This window comes from Porites lutea, chromosome 10 (assembly GCF_958299795.1).
Source record: "Porites lutea chromosome 10, jaPorLute2.1, whole genome shotgun sequence".
Taxonomy (NCBI): Eukaryota; Metazoa; Cnidaria; class Anthozoa; order Scleractinia; family Poritidae; genus Porites; species Porites lutea.
Genome location: NC_133210.1, coordinates 29473109 through 29498811, shown reverse-complemented (window position 1 = coordinate 29498811; position 25703 = coordinate 29473109). Strand labels below are relative to the sequence as shown.

General features: G+C 39.5%; 1 protein-coding gene across 1 annotated transcript; it reads left to right on the top strand.

Moving 5' to 3' along the window:
* Nucleotides 1–323: 323 nt before the first annotated feature.
* On the top strand, nt 324–25703 carry LOC140950902 (protein sel-1 homolog 3-like). Its single transcript, XM_073400119.1, has 24 exons — nt 324–1185; nt 1375–1435; nt 2605–2670; nt 3726–3841; nt 8453–8636; nt 9357–9492; nt 10056–10095; nt 10415–10507; nt 10956–11149; nt 11734–11868; nt 12305–12422; nt 12982–13043; nt 13867–13986; nt 15465–15602; nt 16527–16589; nt 16971–17144; nt 18196–18317; nt 18592–18675; nt 19746–19836; nt 21582–21660; nt 22161–22270; nt 22912–23036; nt 24576–24684; nt 25087–25703. The coding sequence occupies exons 1-24, from the start codon at nt 579–581 to the stop codon at nt 25147–25149; spliced, it is 3090 nt and encodes a 1029-aa protein (XP_073256220.1). The 5' UTR covers nt 324–578; the 3' UTR covers nt 25150–25703.

Sequence of the window (25703 nt, the reverse complement as noted above, 5' to 3'; positions counted from 1 at the left end):
ATCATGCTTTGAGAAGACAGTGTGAGGTGGTTGAAACATCATAGGAAAAACTGTCTGAATGCAGAGGTCCACGAAACGCGTAAATATAACTGACTGGTTCCTGGAACATCATTTTTTTTTTCTTTTTGGTGCATATCCTTTCTTTGCACGAACACTGCTACAAGCTAAGGCAAGAGTCAGTGCAAGGCTTTAAGTGGTATCAACGAAAAAACAAACAAGCAACAACAACAACAACAACAGCAACCAAACGATGGCAGGGCGCGAAAGTTCACTAGAACCCATTCTCCTAGGGGAGTGGATAGGAACGCCTGTTCTTTATTGCATCTTTGGTTGTCCTCTATCACACTTGCGTTCTTTATTGTGGAATTTCTTTTAAAAATATCGCACAGATTGGACAGATTTACTTAGCACTGGATGCTGAGCTACATCTTCTCTTATTGCATTGGCTGTAAATGTCCCGATATGTCTCTTGGACAAATTATATTCCAAATTCTTCTAACCGATTTCTTGTATCCAAGTAGCAAGGTATCGCCTTCGAAAATCTTGCAGATGTCGCAGCAGAAAACTACTTGTACGGTATGGAGAAATACATTCTCTTTTTCATTTCTTCTTTACTATTACTCGTTTCCGTGGGAAGTAAAGCTAAACAAACATTACCGATTGTCGTACTTGATTTTCCACTGGATTTTAATCAACGCAACAAAGTCTACGACGAGTTTATCAAGGTGATACAATCTCCGTTTTATGCTGGAGCGGTGTTTGACATAGAACTCTCATTCCGAACCAAAAGTAAACGACGATTGTCTCTTGAAGTCACTTCAACTGGAGCACAAAGTAAAAAGTTTAGAGAATTCAAGTACGATGCTATCGTCGCTCATCGCACCGAAGTAACACAGAAAATAAAAGTTAAAATTCACCTGCGAGACTCGCTGGCGTATCTCGAGAACAAAATTATTGATGTGCAGCCAGACCTTTACACAGATGAAATTCAAGTTACTGTTTTGTTGCTTGATGATCTTCCTGGTGGATTAGATTCAAAGCCTGTATTAGCTGGAGACTTTCTACGACTGCCGTTAGTTCCGCCTTGGAGCAGGCCAAAAAAACCCGGATTCAGTTTTTTGTGGCCTTGGGAACAGTTATTGAAAATCAATCAGCCAAAGATTGAGAAGTGTCAGAATCTCAGAGGTGAGTTTGAAGCAATATATAGTCGACTCTTTTAAAATTGTTGCAGGGTTGGCCAAATAAAAATACCCCTACAACCATCCTTCTCTCTATGTGAGCCTGTGACATTGATGCATAGACTGAAAACATGCAGATCTCAGATTTATCTAATTTATCTGACCTGGTAGTAAATATATTTTGGTTCCTTTCCAGATATTGTTGACTTGATAACATTTCCTGTGGCTTTGACTGGTAAAGAAACTGGAGTGAAAAGGTAACTTTGACTTTTTTGGGAGCCCTGTTAGATTCATGACATTTTTTAAAAGAAAAAACAACATCAAGGACTGAAAGTTTCAAATACCAGCTTTCAGCAAGTATAAAATGTAATGTTTGTTATACCTGGACAGTAATACATATAATTGTGTTTATGGGATAGTTTTCTATCATGCCATACCAACCAAAAAAATAGAACAACATTGTCCCAACAATAAAATTGATCACATTTCTCCAGAAAAACTTCCCCCAACCAAGTGACCTAGACACAAATATGGAGCAGGACTAAAATGGGAATCCCCGAAAATTGAACATTGAGTTTTAGTCTAGCATCAGCTGTGCCCATGTGGGGTGTCCGTTACTGCCATATAAGGGCTATATAGGTATGTGCCGCTGTGAAGGGTATTGTTTTAAAGCGCTTTACTCTGGGATAGGGTACACAATCAGAGAGTTAGGGTCTAGAATAGGGTATCATTTTCCAGGAAACTGATCAATTGGTTGAAGATTTTAGTCTAGACTAGGGAAACCGGGAATTGCCACTCAAAAATATAAAAAAATCAAATTGGCTTTTTTTGGCTGGACTGTGCTAGTGAGCTCAGTCATTTCTGGAAAACAGCTACTCTAAGATAGGGGGGAGGGGGATTGGGAAGTATAATCTAGTATAGGGTAGCAAAATTCACTTGAACTAGCTCTGGCATAGGCTAAGGGTTCCAGGATCCCAGTAGCACATCCCCATCCAAAAATTCCTAAATTACCCCCCCCCCCCCCCCTTTCCCCTGGGCCCATACATCAAAAGAGGACTATCAACGTTTCGGTAGCAAGTCATCTCCAATAAAAAAATACAAAATGGCGGATAACATGGTAGTGTTTACAAGTGTCCATTTTTTAATGTCACATTCCAATAAAAGCTTAGATCCTTCTTGTGGGATTGGAGCTATATATTTAAGCCAGAAAAATTGTAATTATCATCACACTTTCCAAAAACCACTGTATCGTGTAGCTGACAGCCCAATCTACTCCCATTATAAGAGTCTTGTTGGGAAACAGGTGGTATGATTGGAATCAAGAATCCACTTTCAAATAGAGTATTGACTGTTAACTTCATTAGACAATTTTTATTTTTATTTTTTTAAATTTTAGTTCTAATTTTAAATGACCTGATTTTCTTAGGACATTGCCTTCCCTAGTGTGGCCAACAATGGAGTTAGCAGAGGAACACAGCCGGTCAAAACCACGGTAATGGTTTCTTCCTTGTTGCTGTCTGAAAGCATGAGATTGCAGTTGCTAGTCAGTTGTCACTTCTTTAATTAAACTAACTTTGAATAAATATTAGGACAGTACATGAATCAAATCTGCAGTAGGACCCTGATTCTTCTTGACAAAAATTATTTTTTCTAAGCTGCCTAAGATTCTCTGGAAACTTGACTCACCCCCAGTCAATCGACATCTCTTATTATTTGTAAGCTTTTCCTTAGGCGATGCCTGCTCCACCACTGAAGTTTTCCCCAAACTAGCACAAGTGAGCTTCCACACAGGCTGTTATTATTTTTGCTTTAACAACCTCCACACATGGTCTGCACTGGTAAAAGTGTTGTTAAAAACTCAGTTAGGCTTATCATACAAGTTGTAAGAAACATAATTTTTGAAGATTAGTGCAAGTACTGTGGTGTAAATAGTTTTTTTCTCTCTCCCCTTTTCTTCTTTGTAGTACTGTATTTTGATGTTGTTATCACAATTAATAATAATAATAATAATAATAATAATAATAATAATAATAATTATAACAATAACAAAATTTTAAAATGGGTCATGAAACAGTTAGAGGAGACTATAACCACATCTAGCTCTGATTGTTCAAATGTTGGATGGCGCTCTCCACCAGATGAATCGCTATAATATAGAGTAATAATAATATACAATATTTATGGAGCACTAATTCCCAATGGTCCAAAGAGGAGGAGGATAAGTATAACAAAAACAATTTGCACTATCCATTGGGTAGTGATTTATCCAGTGGCACTATTCACCATTCCAACAACTGGGGCCTGGTGCATAGAGGACAAAGGGAGGGTTCAAGTGGAAAGGAAAACGCTACATGTACTCTTCTGGGGGACGGGGGATGAGTCAGGCTGGAAACCATACATTGCACAGCATAACTTATCGGTTGAAGAAAAAACACTGAGTTAAACTTAGGAGTGGTAAAATATAAAGCAGAACTGAAACGAAATGTTAAAATTAAAAATAAAGATTGCCATTCGGTAGATTTCAAAATGTTTGGTTTGTCTCTTCAGGTTCACAATTTCTACTTGGATTTTTATGGTGGAACCTTGTTTTGATGGTCTTTGTGGAATTCTAAATCACAGAAGCACAGAGCTTTTAACACCTTTGCTGAGCATCACATCAACTGGTGAGTTAACGTACATTGTACAACTCTGTTTATTTGGTTGAAAGGGCTGTGTAATGGTGAGTTTTAGATTTTTGGGATAAAGCTACATGTAGCTAAAATTTGTTTCTGACTGCCATTATTTTTCGCTTTTAAACCCCAGGCTTATAGAACTTTGTAACGGAATTTAGGGGGGCTTATATATGGAGGGGCTTAGTTATATTGGGGGGGGGGGGGGGAGGGAGGGACCCATAACCAGACTTAGAAAGTGTTTCAAAACAAACTGCACAACAGTGCTGATCAATTTGTAAATTTACTGGCTTTTTTAAGCTTCAAAACATCATAGAAAATCGAATTCATTTCAATACAAGCTAGAGTGGGGCTATCTGGGTGGGTGGGTTTATAACGGGATGTATTTTTTGTTTACAGGTACAGTAGATGGGCCTATAACTGAGGGGCTTATAAGCTAAAGTTTCCAGTACTTACAGTCATCTTTTGTCTTGGCCTAGAGCTCTAAAGGGAAGATATCAAATGATTCTATTAAAGGGTAGCAGGGGAACAAGCTCTCCAGGGTGCTTTGGTGGCAGGGCAGGAAAAGGAAGGAGAGTTTGCAACTTCTTGTCTGGAATTTGAATATCTGCATTGAAAAAGTCGATGCAAAATACTGAAGGGTATAGATGACATTAGTAATGACGTCATTACCCTTGACACATATTTTTCAATATTTGTTTTCATTCATGCTCGTTTCCGCTTCGCGCTGATTGGCTGAAGTCTGACAGCTCAGTTGACAGAGAGCCACATGGGAATTTTGCATCAACTTTTTGGATGCAGATATTCAAATTCCAGGGGTGCAGTAGCAAGCTCTCCTTCCTTTTCCCTCCCCGCCACCAGAGTGCTCTTGACAGCTTGCTTGCAGGCTAATTAAAGGGATGGTGTCTGTATAGTTTTTTATGTAGATTTTATTTTCCCATAAGGCCTAGGACCTGGCGCCTCCATTTCATTCGAGGTCAACCTTGACTTAATACAGTGTAGGTGGCTTCACATAAGCAATGATTTTGTTACAAATAGTTAGGTTCTATCTAGGGTATCTAAGGGGTAGAAGCTTCCCCCCCAAAATTCCCAGCTTCCCCCCCCCACCCAAAAAAAATTGTTATTATTACAGTATATAAGTAAGTATATCGGAAAAATCATCCAGACGCGACGAGGTCAGTGCACACACTGTAATTTTTCTCAAAATTGGGTCTCAAAATACACCAGATTGCATCTCAACGCATCATGACTTATTTCAAAAAATTTCCGAGGGAACATGCCCCGGACCTCCCTAGGAAGCTCGTTGCCTTTGGCCATTCGGGACTTCTCCTTACAAACGATAAATCCTAGGTAGAACTCTGCCAATGAGTCAAAGTTAAAAAACAACGAGTCCTACATTGAAAATGATTGGGCCTTTATGTAACCAGACAGGGAATCTAAAGTCAGACTCTAAAACTCTTTAGCACAGTTTACTGAAATTAAAATACAGTCATTCTATATCAAGCACAAAAAAGTCTTGAATAAATATGCATCGTTGAACAACAGCTACGATAACAGCCACAGAAATCACATGAACAGGATATTCTACGAAAACATCTTCAGATCGATCGATCGATCGATCGATCTTTGCGTTCTACGGGACGCATGCCATGAATTATTTCGCGTCTTTGGGGATTTTTATGCGTCAGGGAAGCAGGACGCAGAGGTAACAAAATCACTGCTTGAGACCCTTCAGAACTCTGGTTGAATTAAATGCGGTTTAAGTGTACATTAGTGTTCACTGTGTCTCCGCCTTATAATTCTAGGCGCGCTAAATGAAGATAAACTCTACTTATCTTACGAGCAAACATTTTACGGTATATTATTCGATGACTGAGGTTCAACAGCATTCTGATTATGTAAAGAAAATTTTAACTGAAGTGATTTTAAAATGGTTCCAACTACGCTAAAAGAACAGACAGACACTGTTACTAGTAAAGAATACCAGTTGTCGAATCGTTGAAATATGAAACAGTACAGCAAGATCATAGTGATGTTTTCAAACACCGTAAGAATAGTAGAAAGTAGTTCTAATATTTTAGTAGGTTTCGTGGTGTTTCCTGTTCCACTCATTTCGTCGTCAAACTTCCAACTAAAAGTTTTGTAACCCAGCCAGTCCAAGACGAACTGCCAAAGCCATTCGAATGCTATTATAGAAAACTCGTCACTTTGTGAATTGCCTCTTCCGCATCGCCAGACATGGTGTAAAATTTTCACCACAAAAAAATGAGCGACCAAACCAACTATAGTCCACCACTTAAATGCTACCACAAAGTAAGTAACTGCAAACATTCGCGAACTCAGTAAAAATAAGCGTGCTATGAAGATTGAAATCTCAGTTTTGGTAGATGCTGTATGCGTGTCGTCTTCCTCCATAACGTGGAAAGTCCAAAGTACAAAGAGAAACGAAATCACTAAGGAAGTAATTTGAATGTTGCTCATTGACTTGTTTTGAACGCTCATGACGTAAAGCTGGATTATAAATTGAGGAGCCGACCCACAGTTTGCAGCAAAGAAAGCACATATGTTAGCAAATGTCACAATGTTGTGTTCGTGAGTCCCTTCTGTAATTGCTTCGTCGTGCCATATTTTCTTCCATACACAGACGAATACAGCCTCTAAGGTTAAGAATGCGGCGGCGAACGGATGACAGCCGAAGAGACATAAGGCACTGTATATGCATGTTATATCTCTCCATCTAGTTCCATGAAAGATAATGTAGGCAACCGTGAACAGAAAACAAGGAAAGATTAAGAAAGTCAAACTCATGTAAAACCAGTTCTTTGTTCCATCGTCGTAATATTGAAGCAGTGTAAGAAGGTTTGTAACGGACTCAGCGAAACTCAAACAGCTGAGTAGAAACAAGATCAAAATGTCTTTTGTGGTTATTTCTTCCCTCATGTTGAGCCCTGACTTTTGTCTTTGTTAAGCCGGTAGCACGCGTTAGTTTGGTCGGAAATGTGCGCGGTGATTTTGTGACTGTAAAACAGGAAGCCTAGCCTTTCTGTCGATAGCGATTTTTTTAGGTCACCGAGTCAACTGATAATCCTGATCCTCTTTTCGTACAGAATTAAAAACTTTGGGGCTTGTTGACAAATTGCTATGGTGTAAGGATTCACCGACATAAGACATCTTCAACAGTGCTTTCAGGTGTTTCTACTTGTTTGTTGGTGTTTTAAAAAATAAAATGTGGTTGTTTTAATTGTTTCCATTTTAGTAACCTGTTAGAGAGGGGACGGAGTACGAACTTGACATGACAAGGGTTAAGTAGCATTGATCTTATCTTCAACAAATTCTGTTTGCAAAAGAAGATCACATGCAGATTAACTAGTAAAACTTTAGATGGGAGAAATGTAAAATCTTTGTTACGTATCAAAAACTAAGATTGTTTGTCAAAGCCGTCTTAGGCCATTTTCGTTTCTTGTTCACCCTTTGATCGTTGTTAAGTCCGTGATTTTGTCATTTCGAGAAGAGGCCATTGTCAGTCGCGTATATCTTTTTGTGCATGAATTCGGCCATGTTTTCAGTCCATTAGGACGTTCTTTCTTGCTGTTGTTATTTTTCCTCTGCATAATAATTTGTGCCATTTAACAATGACGGCTGCATTTGGAAAAAATAATATGAGATTTTTACAGTGCGGACACTGAAACCGGGACAGTTGGAAGAAGATTGTCCAATCACGACGGTTTCGGGAAAAAAAATAAGGATTCTCAAGTTTTTTTTTTCTGCAAATGGACCAATATCTTTTTTTATAATTGTTTCCAGAGAGGTCTGGTAAGTTTAAACGGTTTTTTAAAATAGATTTCGACGGTTGCATAGTTAAATCTTGAATTTTATTGGCCCGTTTGAAAGAATCTTTTGTTTTCAGAAATCGTTATGATTGGACAATTGGACAATCTTCTTTCAAGTGTCCCGGTTTGGGTGTTCGCATTATGAAATATCTTTAAAGTAAGGCTTAACCTTATATGAGGTAAAATTCCCATCTGTGAACTTGTATGAGCCTCGGTGCGCCCAGTTGTGTTTTCTGGTCTTTTCTACGGTCTCAAAACGTTCTCTCGCCTGCGTTTTCACGCTTCTTACGAGGCACCCGCTTACATGCACCATGTTTGATATACAATAAAAACCCGCGTGTAAGAACCTAGTGGTTGAAGAACCTGTTAACAGAAATTTGCCATTTTAATGACCCAAAAAATAAGAACCCGTTTAGCTAAGCAAAAAGAATCAAGCAGGCTCTTCTATGCGGGTTATAGTTAAACTGTGATAAACATTTTAACCACAGAGCTTGACTTCGAGATGGCAAATTAACATTACAAGAAAATCACTGATAGATAACATTGCATATATACATTCTGTTATCAGTATTCTTAGATTTACCATGATACACCTGTGAATAAATACTCATATTTAAGGACCAAGTTTTCCGCTGGTGATCAACAACTACACCTCCTTCATAAAAAGAACCTACTTAGCCTAAATTGCAAATGACTACCCAAAAATATAGAAACCTATTTTTCCAGACTTAAAAGCATGCATGTTCCTACTCATTGGTTTTGAAATGTATTACAGGCGTTCTTCATATACAAGTACAGTACAGCGCAGAAGTTGGACACGCCTTTGTTATTAACAGTCGACTTCCTCTCAAGAAATGGGTACAGATTGTGATCTCCGTGGATGATACCACTGTGTACGTGACAACGAGGCAGTTTAATGGTCACGTGCTAGAAAGGGAGGCAAATGCTGTCCACACAGAGTAAGTCTGAACTTTATTAGTTCTACTAGTGATTGGTCATTGTTGGGGAGTAAGGATGGCGAAGTTTTCAGAGCAGTCGCCTTCCACAAACGTGGCGCGGTTTCAAATCTCGGTGTCGACTCCATTTGTCGGTTTGTTGTTGTTTCTCTTCCTTGCTCCCAGTGGTTTTTCACCGGCATTCCGGTTTTCTCCTCTCCTCAAAACCAACACTTCCAACTTCCGATTCGACCCTGAACGCACGTAGGAGGTAGGGGTACTCCCCTATGTTGGCTATATAACTATGTAAATAATACCAATGTCAGCACTGAAGCACACGTACCAGCTCCGTGGTAAGATCAGTACCTTACGCATACGCACAAACAGAATACCCGGGCAGTGGCAGCCTTGGGCAGCTGTTTCGACCTCATTAAGACTCGTCAGCATGGCCTTACCCCAGGCGAGAGCGCTCACTTGCGATCATCGACCCCGCCCTTTACTATGTGCCGCCCCATAGGGTATCGTTTCTTTGTGCCGTTTTGGTGAGAAAGCGGGACCAGAGGGGTGTAGAAATTGGCGTGTTTTGGTCCGAAACAGGGTCAGGATTTGGAATCCCTCGGATTTTTTAATCGCTAACAGTACCACCCGGGTACTTAAGGCACACAACATTTTCGTTTCCTCCTTTTAAAATGAGTGTTTTATGGTGCCCCAAATATTTTAATTCATTCTTGACAATCTCTGCAGTTTCCCAAAAGGATCATTTACGTACCATGACACTGAAGGATTCTGGGTGCTTGGTGGTACCGAGGGTTCACAGACATTCAAAGGAATCATTGGACATACTCGTATCTACAGACGACACTTGTTATTTGCAGACCAGGTAAAAGAAAGTGCTGTGCATCTGAATTTGTTAACATTATTATTTTTTTTAATCATTTTTCATTTGCAAGTTGCTTAAATTTCCTGCATAACTGCCTTACCTATGGGAGATTTACAAAAAATGAATAAAAAATACATTCTTTTCGTTGATGGGAACATGTGAACCCATACTCAAACTTTCCGTGGCGTCAGCGAGTCAAAAAGCACAAAGAAATAATAGGCGCAAGAAAAATCGGGCGCAGGCGAGGGAAAAACGCGAGTGTCCCCCTCGCGCACACCTGTTTTCTCTTGCTCTCCTTATTTCCTAACCCTTTCTAAGCAGGCAACGTTAACAGAGCATCGCATCGATAAGGGGGAAGTCACAGGTTAGAATCGTTGGAGCCCTGGGCTGAGTTTTCTTGGGTTGTCATGGCACCCTGTTAAGAAGTTGCGTTGGTCAGCCTTTGAACAACTGCTCTCTTTACTTGTTGCAGTTGTGACTGTATTTTGAGCCGTCTTTTCGCAGTTCCTAACTTGTTCCGGTGATCATTTCGTCATTGTAAAATCGATTTCCTTTGTTTTTAGGTCTTCTCGCCTCCTAAAGATCACTTGATGTTCAGCATGGGTAAATAAATTATCTTTTTTCATTTTTTTACTTTGCATGCGGTATTGAGTCGATTTTTTTTGTTGTTGGTGTAGTGTGACAATTTTTCTAAGGAAACGCTTTCTGTTTTATCTAGAGTCGATTGCAAGAAATCAGAAGAAAATTATGAATTATGGTGATTCGATTTATTCCGTCGTATTTTTCCTTGTTTAAACGCAGAGCGCAGGGCCTTTTCATGTATTTAACTTGTGAACTTGTAAAAAGGTTGAAATAAGCTTCAACCTGATTACTGTAATACATGAATTCACAGGGCACTTTTGTTTACTCATTTAATTGACAGCTCTGGATGATCACTCAATAAGTTGCAGTGAAAAGATTGTTAACCTGCACGAGGCTACACTGGAGAAAATAGAGAAAGAGTTAGAGGAGAGAGGTATGGCTGTGTAGAATAACAGAGCTAATAACGTGTACAGTGTCTGCGATGACTGATAACCAATTTAAGGTTTCTCATCCCAAAACGTTGAAGGGAAATTCTACCCATACCCTTCCTCCCCCTCCCCTCCCCTCTCCCACAACTGGGATCTATTTGTTTCTTCGTTTACTTATTTCCTTAATTTTTATGGGTTATCCTGTCAGACTCCTCTGTTTTATGTTTTTTGTGGACCTGACGGTGCACAACGTTCAACAGCATTCCTAGCATTTTGATATTTTTTACCAATAAACACGTCCCATTAATTTATTCCGTCACAATTTTTCAACAGAAAACAAAGGATTGTACACCTTCAGGGAGCTTCTAACATAAACAGCAGCACTGTTGTTTTTATATTTGATGTTTGTTGTCTTTCATAACCAGTCTCCTCTAATAACTATGATTTTTTTAGATCACTGCGTTAACAAGCGCAAATCCCTTAAGGATCTCATCTCTACCCCTGAAGGTATTGACCTTCAGTCTGATGTACCATTATCAGGGGAGTCCCCTGAGGTTGATGTTATTGCACAAGACGCCATAATCTCTGACCCTAATCATTTGATGTCTGTGGCGGCTTCTTTGTATCAAGAGGCCAGTGAAAAACTGGTAGGTTAATTTTATTCAGTTGGTTAAGTGCTATTTTAGGCCATCGTAAAAGAAGGAAAAAAAAGTTTGACAACTTAAAGGTTGTGTATTAGAGGCGAATTGTAACTTTTCTTTTCTCCTCCTGTGATCTTCACATTCGTCTGTTTACCTTTTTACTTTTTTTGTGAGTGCAGGACTAAGCTGAACTCATTCCCAGGTTTACTAGACTAGGAAAAAGGGAGAGATGCTTCACCTCCGACACCATACCAGACGTAAAAGGCTCGCACGCTTTTCCACGCACGAATTCCACTTTCGGCGCCACATTCCTCGCCAGATTCCTCGCGAAAAGCGAGTTAGATGGAACAAGGTCAAACTAACTCTTCGGAATCCAATTCGTATTGGCAGTTAATTCATTCGTATCGTAGGATGTCCTAGAACTGTAGTTAGCTAATAGCTTTTTTGTGGTTCTTGATCATATATATAACTCTACTTATGTGCCATTATTACATCACTCAACTGCTCTTTTCCCCTTGCGCTTGAAATAAGAAAAGTTTGTCTCATTATGTGACAGCAGCCCTTAGTTTTCCATATTTTCTGTATTTAAGTCCAACAGCTTAAGACAGGCGAGTGTAGCAGTGGGAATCGTCCGAGTCTCCAGCTGTATGGGACACCTCAAGTCACATTACATGGCAGGGATTATGAATATGATCGGTTTAGGGGTTCCACAAGACTTGATCCAGGTATTTTAGTCTGTTAAATTGTTCACCCTCGTGTTTTTCCGTAAAGAAGACTACTTTTTGTAAAAGAGAAAAGTAAAGACTACTGGGGAGTATCAGTCGTTCGCAGGATTCTGTCCGCAGACCCGAAAGCTAAAGCATTACCACGGGAAAGTACTGCTCAGTAGCTTTCATTTGAATAGTCACACTTTTGGATTTCATCCACAGACTCAGAAGTTAGAGTCAACTTGTACAGAATAGTAAACAGCACCACAGGAAAGTACTGCTCAGTAGCTTTCATGTGAATGGTCACACCGAAGCATTTCATTTATACAAACTAAAGCTAGACTATTTATTAGAAGCCCATGGCTTCTTGTGAGTTTTAATGCTCGGTCTTCATAAAATCGTGTTTCACTTTTTCGCTGTGTTGTTAACAGGGCCGCTCGTAATGTTTTTGCAGGGCTGGAAATATTTATTGTTAGGAGCAGCCAATGATAGTCCTTTATGTCAGATGGCGTTAGCGTACCGACATCTCATAGGATCCGATGGGCTTCACCAGGATTGTGATGTGGCTATTGGTAGGACACTACTATTTTTAGCATTCAGATGTTCGTTGACATCTTTTCTGACACCATTTTTCCAATGAAAACTGTTTAACAGATAGTTGAAATGACGAAATGCCTCTAGTTTGCAAAAAAGGTCGTATTTTTGCGTCGTTCTAAAATGCAAAAGTTCCGCCCGAAAGGTCTGGATCGAAGGTAAAAAAGGAGTTAGGTTGAGGAGAGAGCAGCGCCTTGTGAGGCTAATGCGAGAGTTTTACGCCAGGCTTTGTGCCTTTTAAAAAGCTATTCCGGACAGGTGGACTGCTAGTCGTGCGCGAATGTTAATTTAGGACATGTTTAAAAGCTTTGAAACTGTACAACTGAACCAAGTTTTCTGTCCATGATTGTAGTTTCTAAGTTAGACTCAAGGACGAGAGAAAATAAAGCTTCTACCTCTTCGCCTCCCCTCCCCCCCCCCCCCCCCCCCCACGAAAAAAGAAAAAGGATAATAAATAGCAACGGGCGCGATTTAATAACTGGGACCCTGGAACAAGTAAAATTATGAATCCTAACAAAGCAATTTCATTTATTATAGGGTATTATAAAGCAGCCGCCTTAACAACAGACAAGATGCTGCAAGAACATCAAGAAGTAAATGTGAGTTCTAAGCTAAGAGACATTTCCCTTTCACGTATCAATTTACAGTCCAAAGAGTTCCACGATAAGGATAGTTTCTCTCTATAGCGAAGCAATAATACCCCACGCCAATTGACTGCTCAGATATTGGATATTTCGTGGTTCTATACAATTACCAAACGCCGTGAAGTGATACATCACACACGTTAACGAGTATCTCATCTGTTTTCCAAACACTGAGAAGTGATATATCAAACACGTTAACGAGTGTTTTATTTGTTTTCAAACACCGAGAAGTGAATCACGTTAAGGAGTGTTTCATGTGATAGCCAAACATCCGGAGGTGGATTAAAAAACGATACCCCGCCGAGTTCTTCTGGACCAAATTTGAGGGTTTTTTTGGGTTGTCAGATAAAACACAGTGTGGAGGGTTTGATGAAGCTTCTCAAAAGGTCAATAATTCGCATTGATATTTACTGGTAAAGTCTCCAAAAGGTATCACTCAATCCGCGAGCAAATCGAGTTTGTCATGAGTAAGAGCCCACAAAAGACAGAGAGCTTCCATTGTACACACACAGCAGGCCATTTAAGTAATTTTCTCTTTTCTTTTTTCCATCATCTTGTAATAAATTGTAATGTGTACACCCAGGAGTCGAGTAATCGGCTCCTAGTATACCCTAATAATGTGTATACCCCAGTAACGTTCGGTAATAGCGCAAAAAATAAATCTGAATCTGAGGCAGACAGAGTTTTGCTTCATCATCTCTACACATTGCGTTGAGTCATCATCAAAAATATTGAAGAATAACTTGATAGTTTAGGAAGCCGCATGCTTTATTTTCAGACTCACTCGGAAGCAGTGCGTTTGGATGATTATGACGAACTGGCCAAACACAAAGGGAACGAGTCAGATGTGTTCCAATGGCTTACACATCAAGCATGGCATGGATTGTCTGATGCTCAAGTAGGTGATCGGCAGATTACAGTCAAGCCAGGTCAAGCGTACTCCCATAGATTCCATTAATGAATCGATCATTTGAAAAAATGAATCCGTTAGTCGTTGCTGCAAACATATCAAATTCACATCTGCATTCCTGCACGCGTAATGAGTAGTGAATATCTTACGATAACTTCTCTGTATTCGGTCATGTTGAAAAATCTTTGGTTGGAGCAAACTGCTTTAAAGACATTTACATCAAATTCAAGACTGCTGGGCTGTTGGATATTCCATAACTACCTCAATGCGCATACAGGAATGTAGAGATGAATCTAAAATCTACAACTACCAGCGGATTCAACTTTTGAATAAGAAATTCAGTAATGGCATCTTGGGCGGTGCGCTTGACCTGGCTTAACTGAAAGCACTTAGGGCCTGTTTACGTGGAGGTGGGGGACCCCGGGTAGGTGAGGCATCCCGCTTAAGTGGGGTAACCCACCTGTCCATATAATCTCCTATTTAAATTTCATCACGTTTACATGATAAGTGGGGTATAATCTCTCGTATTTTCACTCCACCTATTATGTAAACGTGATGAAATTTAAATAAGAGATTATATAGACAGGCGGGTTACCTCACCTAAATGGAGCCCTCCACCTGTATTTAAACAGGCCCTTAAGCAGCGACTCAAAACTTGTTTTCTCCCGATCGGTACGATCACTGGATGAAAAATTTGTCGTGATTGAAACGATCCCCGGCTGCGATATGCTGAGTATCAGTCAGTTTTAGGAAAAGAAGAAGAGAGAAAGGAGGAAGGAGAGAGCGAGCAGAGAAACCCCTCCTGTCCCTCCCCCTTTGTTTTGTAGCATCTCCTAACGAATCCCTGATATTCAGGCTGAGCCCGCAAATACAGCCCCCTCTCAATGGTTCCAGCCAAACGGCCGAGCCGCAAGGAACGGTGAAAGGCGGCTGTCTTCGCAGACTAAAACGATCGTTTCCTTATCACAACCAGAAACCAGCCTTATTACAGAACAGGAGTCCGTGTTAGAGATTGTTTTCAGAGGAATTCCAGCGATCATTCAAGGATTGTTTCAGCTCACCTTCTAGGAAGAACTCATTGACCTTTTACGAAGGAAATCTGGGCTGGGCAAGAGCAAGGACATCGAACCAGCCGTAACCACTGAGTTCTTAAAAGAGGTCCAGTTGGCCCAGTTGGCTTGATAGCCCAGATGCTAAGAGTGCTGCAGTCGTGTCGCAGCGTCACAGAAAAGAATCCCGTTCTTTTTTTTCTTTCTTCCTTTTTCCTTTTTCCAGGCCACAACTGCTCAAGTTGTGTACACAATTACGACAATGCGTCTTTGCTCTGTTAAAATCACACGGTAATGGAAGGGAGCAGGCACAGAATGTAGGACAAACGTTTTTAAAACACAATAAGTCCTTTTTAGAGCGTTTGTACAGCATCTAATACTGATTACGTTACTCTCGTGTTATGTTTTCTTCTTTAGAGTCTACTTGCAGAGATGTACTATTACGGTAAGCGCGGCTTGCAGCGAGATTTGAACAGGGCGGTGAAATACTATCAGATGGGGGCAGACAAGGGAGACCCAGAGGGACTTTATAATCTTGGGATTTCCATGTTAAAGGTAAGAAACAAGGGTGACATGCGCATGGCAAATATGGCAGGATGCAGTCGCGCGCACGATGTTACTTTGGAGGAATTTTTCCACCTTACGAAGTTTGTTAATGAAGTGTGCATGGCAAATTCGTGAGTTTGTATGGCAGAATATAGTCGCTCACTTACCAAAACTACCATACCAGACCAGTGATTTGTAATACTACTTCGACTATTAATCAGAACTGTCCAGTCAAATCATTCTATGCCTAAGGAGCGTGAACGAAACGTTGTGGGTTTTTATTTTGAGAAGGACTCTTACGGTTGGGCAGTTCGGACTCTTAGTAAGCATCCTTAAAGGAGCTGTGTCACGAAATTCAGCCAAATTATGAAATTACAACATGCCCGTTAAATTAAGAGAAACATAAAAATAATCGCTTAAAACTTTAAAGGAAGGTTAAAATACGGATGGCCAAACTTGAAGAAGATTGAAACGGATTGAAACTAGGGTTTTTGAAAACTGTTCAGCCTAACAGTTTTTTAAAGTTGATCCCTGCTGCTTGCAGCTTCAAAAATAATGCTCAAGAGACATATTTGTTTGTCTCAGATCTCTGATTTTGTCATTCACCTTAAATTTCTTTGCTTACTTTAAGTTCCATAGCGATTAAGGGCGAGTAATTGGCAAACTTAAACAAAATGAGAAAGTGAAGGCCTTGTACACCTAACCCGATTTTAAATTGTATATTTGATCTCGTTAGTAATAATAAAAATCCTGGAACAACAAAAAGTATGCCCTATCTATAGTGGGTTAATACAAAAACAAGCTCTTTGCTTAGGAAATTTAAAGTTCTAATTATGTCCCTGCCACGAATTTTGATCCGATACCAATGGAAGGCCCAATATCAACTTTAAAGGGAGGAAACATTTCTAACAAAATTTTCTTTTTCTGAAACAGGGTCATGGAGTTCAGCAAAACGAAACGGAAGCTATCAATCTATTCAAACTCTCTGCAGAGCAGGTACGCTTCTGTGTAATTCGCTCAGTAAATTAATTCCATGAGAAAGTCCGTAGCGTAAGGGAATGTATGAGAGATGGGTTAAATTTAAGAAAAATTCTGGATACAAGCGTTCAATGTTGTTTGTGGGGTAGGGGCGGGGTTGCGCATGTGTGACTTAAAAAATATCACGCAAATTAATGCAACTTTACGCCAAGACGTTTGTCCATGATTGTAGATCTGAAGAAACCTAACGTTTCTGCCCTTTACTACCGGGGGGAGTTTTGATTTAGTGGCACTGGATTGTTCATATAACATAAACACCTGTCTGATTTAATAAGTCGCAAAAATTTCCACTCTTGTATTCGCAGGATCATTTCGTCCTTTTGTTTTTCTTACTTGTAGGATTTTCCACCCGCCCTTAACGCTTTGGGTTTTTATGAAGTCAACATGCGCCATAACTTTAGTGGAGGCGCCATTTACTTCAAAAGAGCCGCTGACAAGGGCGACCGAGACGGCCTTAGTAACCTGGCCGTTTCCTACGATAACGGTTGGGTGGCTGGACACCCCCCTGACAAGGTATTCATATTGACTCGCATTGTACTAAGGGGGAGCGGGGGGCATGAGTGCTACAGTGGTAGAAAGACTCTCCACCGATCAATAATATACACTTAATGTCAGATCCCGAAGGAAACAGTTAGTTTTGTTTTCCCGAGAGTCCTGATGTTCGTCTAACATCAGGACTCGAGGGAAAACAAAACTAACTGGCTTTCCGAGGGACCTGACATTAAGTGTTTTGTTATATTTTTAGACTTTCACTTCAACAGCAACAAGAGAATAACCGGGGCGAACCAAAACAGTCGACTAGGTACTTATAGCAACACAAATTTAATTCTCAAAACCACTGAATGAACTGGATTTACAAAGTACCTTCCTTACATTATCTGCATCATTTTTTCCTCCACTAGCTGCTGTTTTTCTTCTGGAAACTTCTTGGATAACTTTAAAAATCGTTGCTTTTTAGCTTGAGGCTTCGTGTTTGTGTTGTTGTGTTCATTCACGAAAAAGAAAACTGGCAGGACCTGGCAGTATTTTTCCCGCCTTTTGTCACGCCACTTTCCACCATGCTTTGATCACGTGCTGCAATGTAGCCTGAGCGGGGTACATTGCTTAATGTATCACGATCGAGATGCATTTGATCTTAGTCAAGGCCACGTGACCAAGAATCAACCAATGGCAGTCCCTGTTTAGTTTATTGAAAGTCTAGGAATATAACAATGCCCAGTTGTTTTTGACCACATCACAAATAATATTGTTTTTACAGAAGCTCGTAACCTATAGCGAACAACTGCCATACCAGGGCTCTGTAACATCGTGCTGGGCACTATTACGCTAACGTTTTTGTTATAAAGAATGTGGCCGTCTTAGTTAAAATGCGGGGCGCTCGAGTTGTAAAGGAGAGATAAGGAAGATAAGAGTTAAAATATTCCACGATGTTCGCTCTTCTCCATTCAATCGTCCAGTAAAAGTTTCGCATAGATTTTTCCTTTTGGGAACAGAAACCCCGCTGGACTTTGGTGTTGTGTAACAGTAATGCTGTTTTTTATTTCGTTTCTTCTTTTATTTACAGAAAGAAGCGTTTAAATACTGGTTTGAGGCTGCAACCAAGGGCCATCCTGGCTCATGTCTTACTGTGGGGGAAGGCGTCAGTAGTGGTCAGTACGTGGAAAAGAACTGCCCCTTAGGGGTGGTGTAAGTATCAATGATGTACTGATTTCTTCCTTACCTTATTTAGAGTGGTTTTCGTTTGAGTGTCGTAAAACCAAAACCAAAGTGATTACTCTGGCCAATGCATGAGGGCGCGTCACAATTGGCTTTGGTTTTACTTCTGATTGGATGAAAAGGTGGCGCGAATCTTTTAAGCCAATCGCATCGTGTAGAAAGTGCAAAACCAATTACTTTTCGACACTCAAATGAAAACCGCTCTAAAGCCTTTTTGTAACCTTTTTCCTGTTTCTGTATACAGATACCTTCGTTTTGTCGCAGAACAGAATCCCGAAGTAGGATGGTTGATGCGTAAGGGCTTAGAAGCGTACTACACCGGAAATATGTAAGAGAAGACGAGGCTGATTTGTCTTTAATTTTTTTGTTTTCCTTAAAAAAAAAAACCAAAGATCAAAAGTTAGAACAAAACGTTTTCTCGTGTAGCCGTAAGTTTGAAAAGCTGGGCCCTAATTTACGGAGGCATCCTAAGTTAAGATACCCATAAGTATTGTTTCTTTACAATGTGCTACTTTATGTGGAGACGAACCCATGGTTAATAGGGTTTCCCTTTTTTATGTGGGAATAAAACATCGTTTTCACATGGAAGACCTCCTACGTACCCTTGTTTTTAAAAAGAAGCTTGGTATAGACTGATGTAGTCTCCTGTTTTTCGGTAAGACCGTAGGGATCGAGCCCTGAGCGCTGCAGGCAAATGTAACGCTCCTGGCCTGGGGACCATTTTACGAAAAATAGAAGACCTTGAACAGTCTAGGCTTATCTGCCCTATTTATAATTAACAGTTAATGAATGAGGCTGAGTATCTTATGAAGAACTATGGAGATTAAGGAGGGTGTTATCCGTCGAGGCCGTAGGCCGAGGCGGATAACACCCTCCGAGATCGCCATAATTCTTCATATGATACGAAAGCCGAATTCAATGACTGATTTATTATTCATTTCAAAATAATTCCTAGATTAAAAACATAGCTAAAACATGCTTACCTCCATCGATCCATCGATATTCAGTTCATCTTCGATAGAGTACGTTTACGTTTGTCCAGCTCCGCAAATATTCTCCAAATAGCAAATGTCGCCCTTCGAGTTGTCTTCTTGTTGTTCTTACCATGTTTTTAGCCATTTTTTCGCCTAGTTCTTACTCTTGAAACGAGTGAAATGTCCGCCATTTTTTCAAGTTCACAACCAAGACAACTCAACCCCGTCCCCAGGTCTTCTCGGATAACGGTGCCTTAACCTGCGAAAACGCTGCATTTTTGACGTCATTTCCTCGTTAAACTCAAATTTCTTCCAAATCGGTCATCAGTAACTGGTTATGGTGAATTAAACTTGTGCTTTTAGCCAATCAGAATCGGGAAAATATTTTGAATGAATAATAATCGTTGTTATCCTTTCGTTTTAGGTATAAATCGTTTGTTGATTTTCTATTCGCTGCCGAGGTCGGAATGGAAGTTCCCCTGTACAATACAGCCATGTTATGCGAAGAAAACCAGGTTAGATTAGACTAAATTATTCAGTGTTGATTGAAATCTAAAGTCAAGGGAGACACTTGCAGATACTTTTGGTTAAGTTGTTATTATCTGCAAACGTGAGAGTCAAATACGATCAATATAAGGAATATAACGTGACACTGTGGAATTTCTTTCCTTGGTAGCCCAACAGTAATAGAGAGCTTTAGATTTAAGGACGAGAACGATGGATCGCTAAATCAATGAATCAGTAGATCGATGGATCAGTAGATCGCTTGATAGGTGGATCCCTAGATGGATGGATCAGTAGATCGACTGATCGCTAGATCGATGGTTCTCAAGATCGATGGATCAGGAGATCGATGAATCGCTAGATCGATAGATCAGTAGATCGCTGGATCAGTAGATCGATGAATCAGTAGATCGATGGATCAGTAGATCGCTAGATCGCCGGATCGCTACATCGATCAAACGCTAGATCGATGGATCGATTTATCAGTAGATCGATAGATCGCTAGACCGATGCATCAGTAGATCGCTGGATCGCTAGCCCGGGGGGGGACTCCCATATGAAACAGACGGGGATGCTCGTCGGAAATTTTGAATTTAACCCCTAAAGGAGACCATCTGGACGTGGCTTAAGCAAATTTTGACCCCTAAAAGAGACCGCTTAAAAACACACAAATACGACATGCAATGAGTTTTAATGATATAAAGACATAATCATCGAATGCTTTTATCTAAAAGTAGTTTATAAAAGCATTGTCATAAATCTCAAGTTCTTCGCGGAACCCTAAACGAGACCTTGGCGGCTTAAAATATTGGCACTTTGCCCGGAACACCCTAAGCGAGACCAAAATCCAAAATCCAAAATTTACCCCCCCAAGCGAGACGACGAGCATCCCCGTCTGTTTCATATGGGAGTCCCCCCCCCACCCCCGGGATCGCTAGATCGATAGATCGCTAGGTCGAAGGATCAGTAGAGCGATGGATCCCTAGAACGATGTATCAGTAGATCGTTTGATCAGTAGAGCGCTGGATTGCTAGATCGGTGGATTGCTAGAACTATGGATCGCTAAAACGATGGATTTCTAGAACGATGGATTTCTAGATCATGGGATGGATCAGTAGATCGATGGATCAGTAGATCGATGGATCGCTAGATCCATGGATCAGTAGATCGCTGGATTGCTAGATCGCTTGATCGGTAGAACGATGGATCTCTACGTACGTGTACGAGATTTAACTTAAAGTTTTTGTGCGTGTTCTAAAAAGAAAACCCTGAAAGCTCCAGGTTCAATTTACGTTTTTTCAACAAAAAAAGTGAGTACTGTTTTTTATTCTGAAGGAAGTTAAGCCCTCTCACGATAGCAGAATGATAAAAAGTTTTACATTTGATTAATTGTTCTCGTCACTTCGATAATTCTCGTAATGGAATGACGACGGCTATCACGTTTTCACGCCAAGTTGACGCTGGTTCACGCGTGAGCACTACTCAGTATTGAATAAAGGTCGTACTCGTAGTCGTTCTCGTCTTAGAATCTAAAGCTCTCTCATATCTTATAAGCCAAAGATAACCGCATAGTACAACTGAAGAAATACCGGTACCTTGATTTTCCGTTGTAAGATCTATTTTCACTTTTGTATATTTAGGTTAAAAAGAAGTCGAAAACACAAATGACGAGACATTAAATTTTCCCTGAGTAAGCCATTTTGTCGACTTACTAGTCGCCATTTTGAATAAGTAAGTAAGTTTATTTTTCTTCCAGGGGGATTTAAGCAGCGTGACTGCGGTAGACTGTATCTGGAATTACTACAATCGTTCCGCTGCCATGGGCTGGGTATTTGGTAAGTTAAGAAATGATTGAAAATGGTTTCCGTCACAAAGATCATAAGATGAATAGCCCCAAGGCAGTAGAGGTAAAAAGTATATCCCCGCACAAATTAACAACGTCCTCATAAAATATATTATAAAAGACAATTTTAACTGATTTAGTATCGCTTTTTAAACTTTATGGATATTGTCACATCAATGGACCTCTCCGCAAAATAACTGTCACGTTTTAGCTCGTTTTGTTACCAAAAAACATTATGTTACAACTGTTTACTTTGTTGTGTTACTGTGGAAATCGACTGAAAAAATATCCTCTTTAAAATCGGCCATTGTTTTCAAGTTATGAGATGCCGCATCGAAATAACGACGAGACTGTTTTTAAAATATATTTCACCATGTTAAAACTATTTTGTAAACTCCAGGAAGATTTGATTCAGAGAAGTTTAAACTATAAAAGTTCTTTCCACTATCCTTGCCCTTTATTTATTCATTTATTCGTTTATTTATTTTTTAGCTATGTTGAAGGTTGGGGATAATCATTGGTATGGAAAAACAGTCCCTCAGAACATTACATTCGCTGGTGAAATGTATGCAGAGGCCGCGGCTAAAAATGATTTACCTCAGGTAACAATATAGTCAAGCGGCGGGATTTTTCTTTCGTATTGTAGAAGTTGCAGGCTCAGTTTGATTTCACGTTAATTTTGATTTAACCTAGAAGACAAAGGAAATTGAAAAGAAGAGAATAGAATAATTCTGTATTTAAACACGGAGAAATTCATCAGGAGCAAAAACAATTTTAAATGAACCTAACTACCCTAAACGGTATGCAAAATTATCTACAACTAACCAAACTAAGACCTGTTTTTCATGAATGCCGTGTACACAGTACTTTAAAAATCAGAAATTCAGATGAGTCAATCGTTTAAATTTACTTAAAGATTTAGCCTCTCTCATATCACAGGCCAGGCTGTTCCAGAGAACTGCTCCGCTATAACTGAAGCTGTTCTTCAGAATCAACTAAGGTTTGCCTGAAATCTAACTGGTCCTGTCACATATATTTTGAGGAGCATAGCAGATATAACTAGCCAATGCACAGACGTTTCTTTATACAAGGAAAGCGATAACGAGGGATATCTAATTCCTGGTTAAATGTCAACACTGCCATTGACACGGTCACAAATGTGACCATCGTATTTGAACAACTTAGGCCAAATATCAATCGAACTTTAAAAAGGTCAATTATTGAATCTTACTTTGACTTACAGGCGATATATAACTTAGCTTACATGGTCGAATACAACTACTCTCTAAATGGAATCCACTGGACGAATGTGGCCAAAAACGACATCGTACAGGGAAACCTTACGTTTGCCGCTTTGCTCTACGAGAAGTAAGTGCTTGTTTAAACCTTACGTAATTTTTCATAGTTTGCGCGTTAATCAATAAAAATGATTAAAAAAAAAAACAAGAAAAAAGATTGTGTAACAAGTCTAACGCTGAATGTAAGGTAATCTCCCTGCTTAATGCATTAAAAGGATCTGAAAAAACTGTAATGTAAAGATGGCTTTCTGTATTCACTGCCGATTATTAAATATTTTGCGGATATTACATGCCCGCGCGTGGATACGAATTTTAACCACAAGCGGGCTTTCTGTTTAATATACAGACACCGATGGCGAGATGCTGTGATGCTCTTTTCCTATTGGCTAAGACTGAAGTAGCCATGAAAACCGTGATAACTTCACAAGTGAAAAAAAAATTGTATTTTCACTGGATACCAAATTTTCGTCAGTGGAAAATTCCTGGTATCTCATCGGTGTCTATATAATAAATATACATTTCTTGAAGTTTGCCTTAAACGGGTGAGGGGGGCGGGTGTAATGGGGACGAGGGGCATGAAGAAAAGAGAACTTTAGGCCCTTTCCGCACTCTTCCAAGTATTTTTGAATCCTTGTGGACAGGGTCTTCGAACACTCTTAAAAGTGGTTTCAAACAAGATGTGGTTTTGGTGAGCGGACTCACTGGTTTCGTGTGGACGTAAGGGCGATTCCTTTAAGAAATATACGGTTTCAGAAATTTTCGGATTCGTGTGGACAGTCTTAGGGCGCTTTCCATTTGCCAGACCTGACCCGCCAAACCATTCCCAACGCAATGATAATTTCCATTTTAATCAAATCTCTCCAGCCAGATCAGTCAAATCCTAAGTAGTATGCACCAAGGAGATGGTTTTTCAGTAAAAAGCCTATTTCATTATTCGAACCGACTGGTCCAGCGGTCAGCGGTAACTCGCGTGACGGCGCGTGTTTTAAATTAGACAAACAAACTCAATGGTACACAGAAAACGATTTCTCAAAATCTACTCATTAAAATTTTGTGATATTTGGCAGAATATCTTAAATAATGAGAACTTTAAAATGGAAGTTGAACAGACGAATTTTGTGGCACATTTAATAATTACAGTTCCATTATATTATTGATTATCTAAAATCCCGCCTGTTAAAATTTGGTCAAATAAGTTTCAAATGGTAATGATTAATTATAATAAGCTGTGTATGATTTATTTTAAATATCATTAACAAGCTGTGTGCAAGTTTATAGGAAACTCTAATGAGCGAATTTTATTTGAAATGAGCAAAAGTGAAATTTTAAGGTTGTATTCAATCGTTCATGTTGCCATGAAAACTACGAAAACGTCATATTTTACCTGCCAATGAAAATTTTTCGTTAGTATATTTTTCACTTGCCAAGTTTCAGCTTTTGACCTGCAACCTTTCTCTTGCCATGATTTGGCAAACGACATATACTCACAAACTGCCAAAACTGTGTTCAGACACCTTAATTGATATAAATGTTTTCTACCACAGAATTTCAGCCCTCTGTTTTGTGATAAATGTTTGTCATATTTACTATGATCTCTTTTCTATGGTAGATGCCGAGATGCTCAGGAAAATAACAATGAATCATTTCTGCCGTGTTCTTTCGGTGTCGTGAAAGTAAAGTTAAAACGTTTGTGGCAGAACGACCCAGGTTTTGCTCAGGTAAAATTTTGATATGCTTTTGTCTTAGCTTTTTCCAGTGATAGAATAAATAAACTAACGTTAAATTGTTTGAAATACAGTGAAACATGAACTATTTACAAGGCTGAAAATATATATTTGAAAAAAATCTTAACGGTTTAAAGGTCATCATCAGAATATTGACCAAGTGTTGAAAACGTTTTGATTTTACTTTTTCAATATATTATATTTTAAGTCTTGTAAATAGCTCACTTTTTTAAGGCTAAGCGTATTTTATGGGCCTCACATTGAAATGTGTTTTCATATATTTTATTGTACTTTGAGAGTTTGACCTGCGACAATGATCTGTAATATTAAGACAGAAAAAGAACGATTTTAATCGTCATTTTGATTCCTTTTTATTTTGTTCATTTTTAATTTCAGGCTGGGGCACTAACGTTGACAATAGCGCTTGGCATCTTCTCGTGCTGGCTCTTTTTCTCCTAGGACAGAAAACTAAGCCAACAGACACCTTCACGACTTTTTCAACTTTCGAACAAGTTAGGGGAAATCTCTCAACACCACTGGAAAGAGCGCCCTAAAATTAATAATATTACCACGTTGAAGGTAATACGTCTTAAGCGAGCATAGATATAGCCCCAAAAAGATGCGAGAATTTGCAGACTTTTTTACGGTGGAGGCATCCCACTTCCCCTCCCTCTATAAACAAGTCTGTAAATGTTCGCGAATTTCAGGAGCTATATCTTGGATAGTTGTCATTAAATGACTTTTCAAAGCAACCTTTCCAGCGATGTGGAAATTACCTTAACTTGTCCATAAGAAAAGTTGAAAAAAAAAACCGTGAAAAGGTCTATTGAAATCAGTTGTTTTTATTTCCCGAGCCGTATTCCTTGATAATGTTCTAGATAGAAAACAAAGCTTTCAAGACTACAAAATTCCTTGATTTTATACTCTAGAGAGGCTTCTTTCAGCAACATCGTCCAACACCTTTTCTTGGACCTACTTTGACGAAAATAAAATAATAAAACAAATTAAAGGTT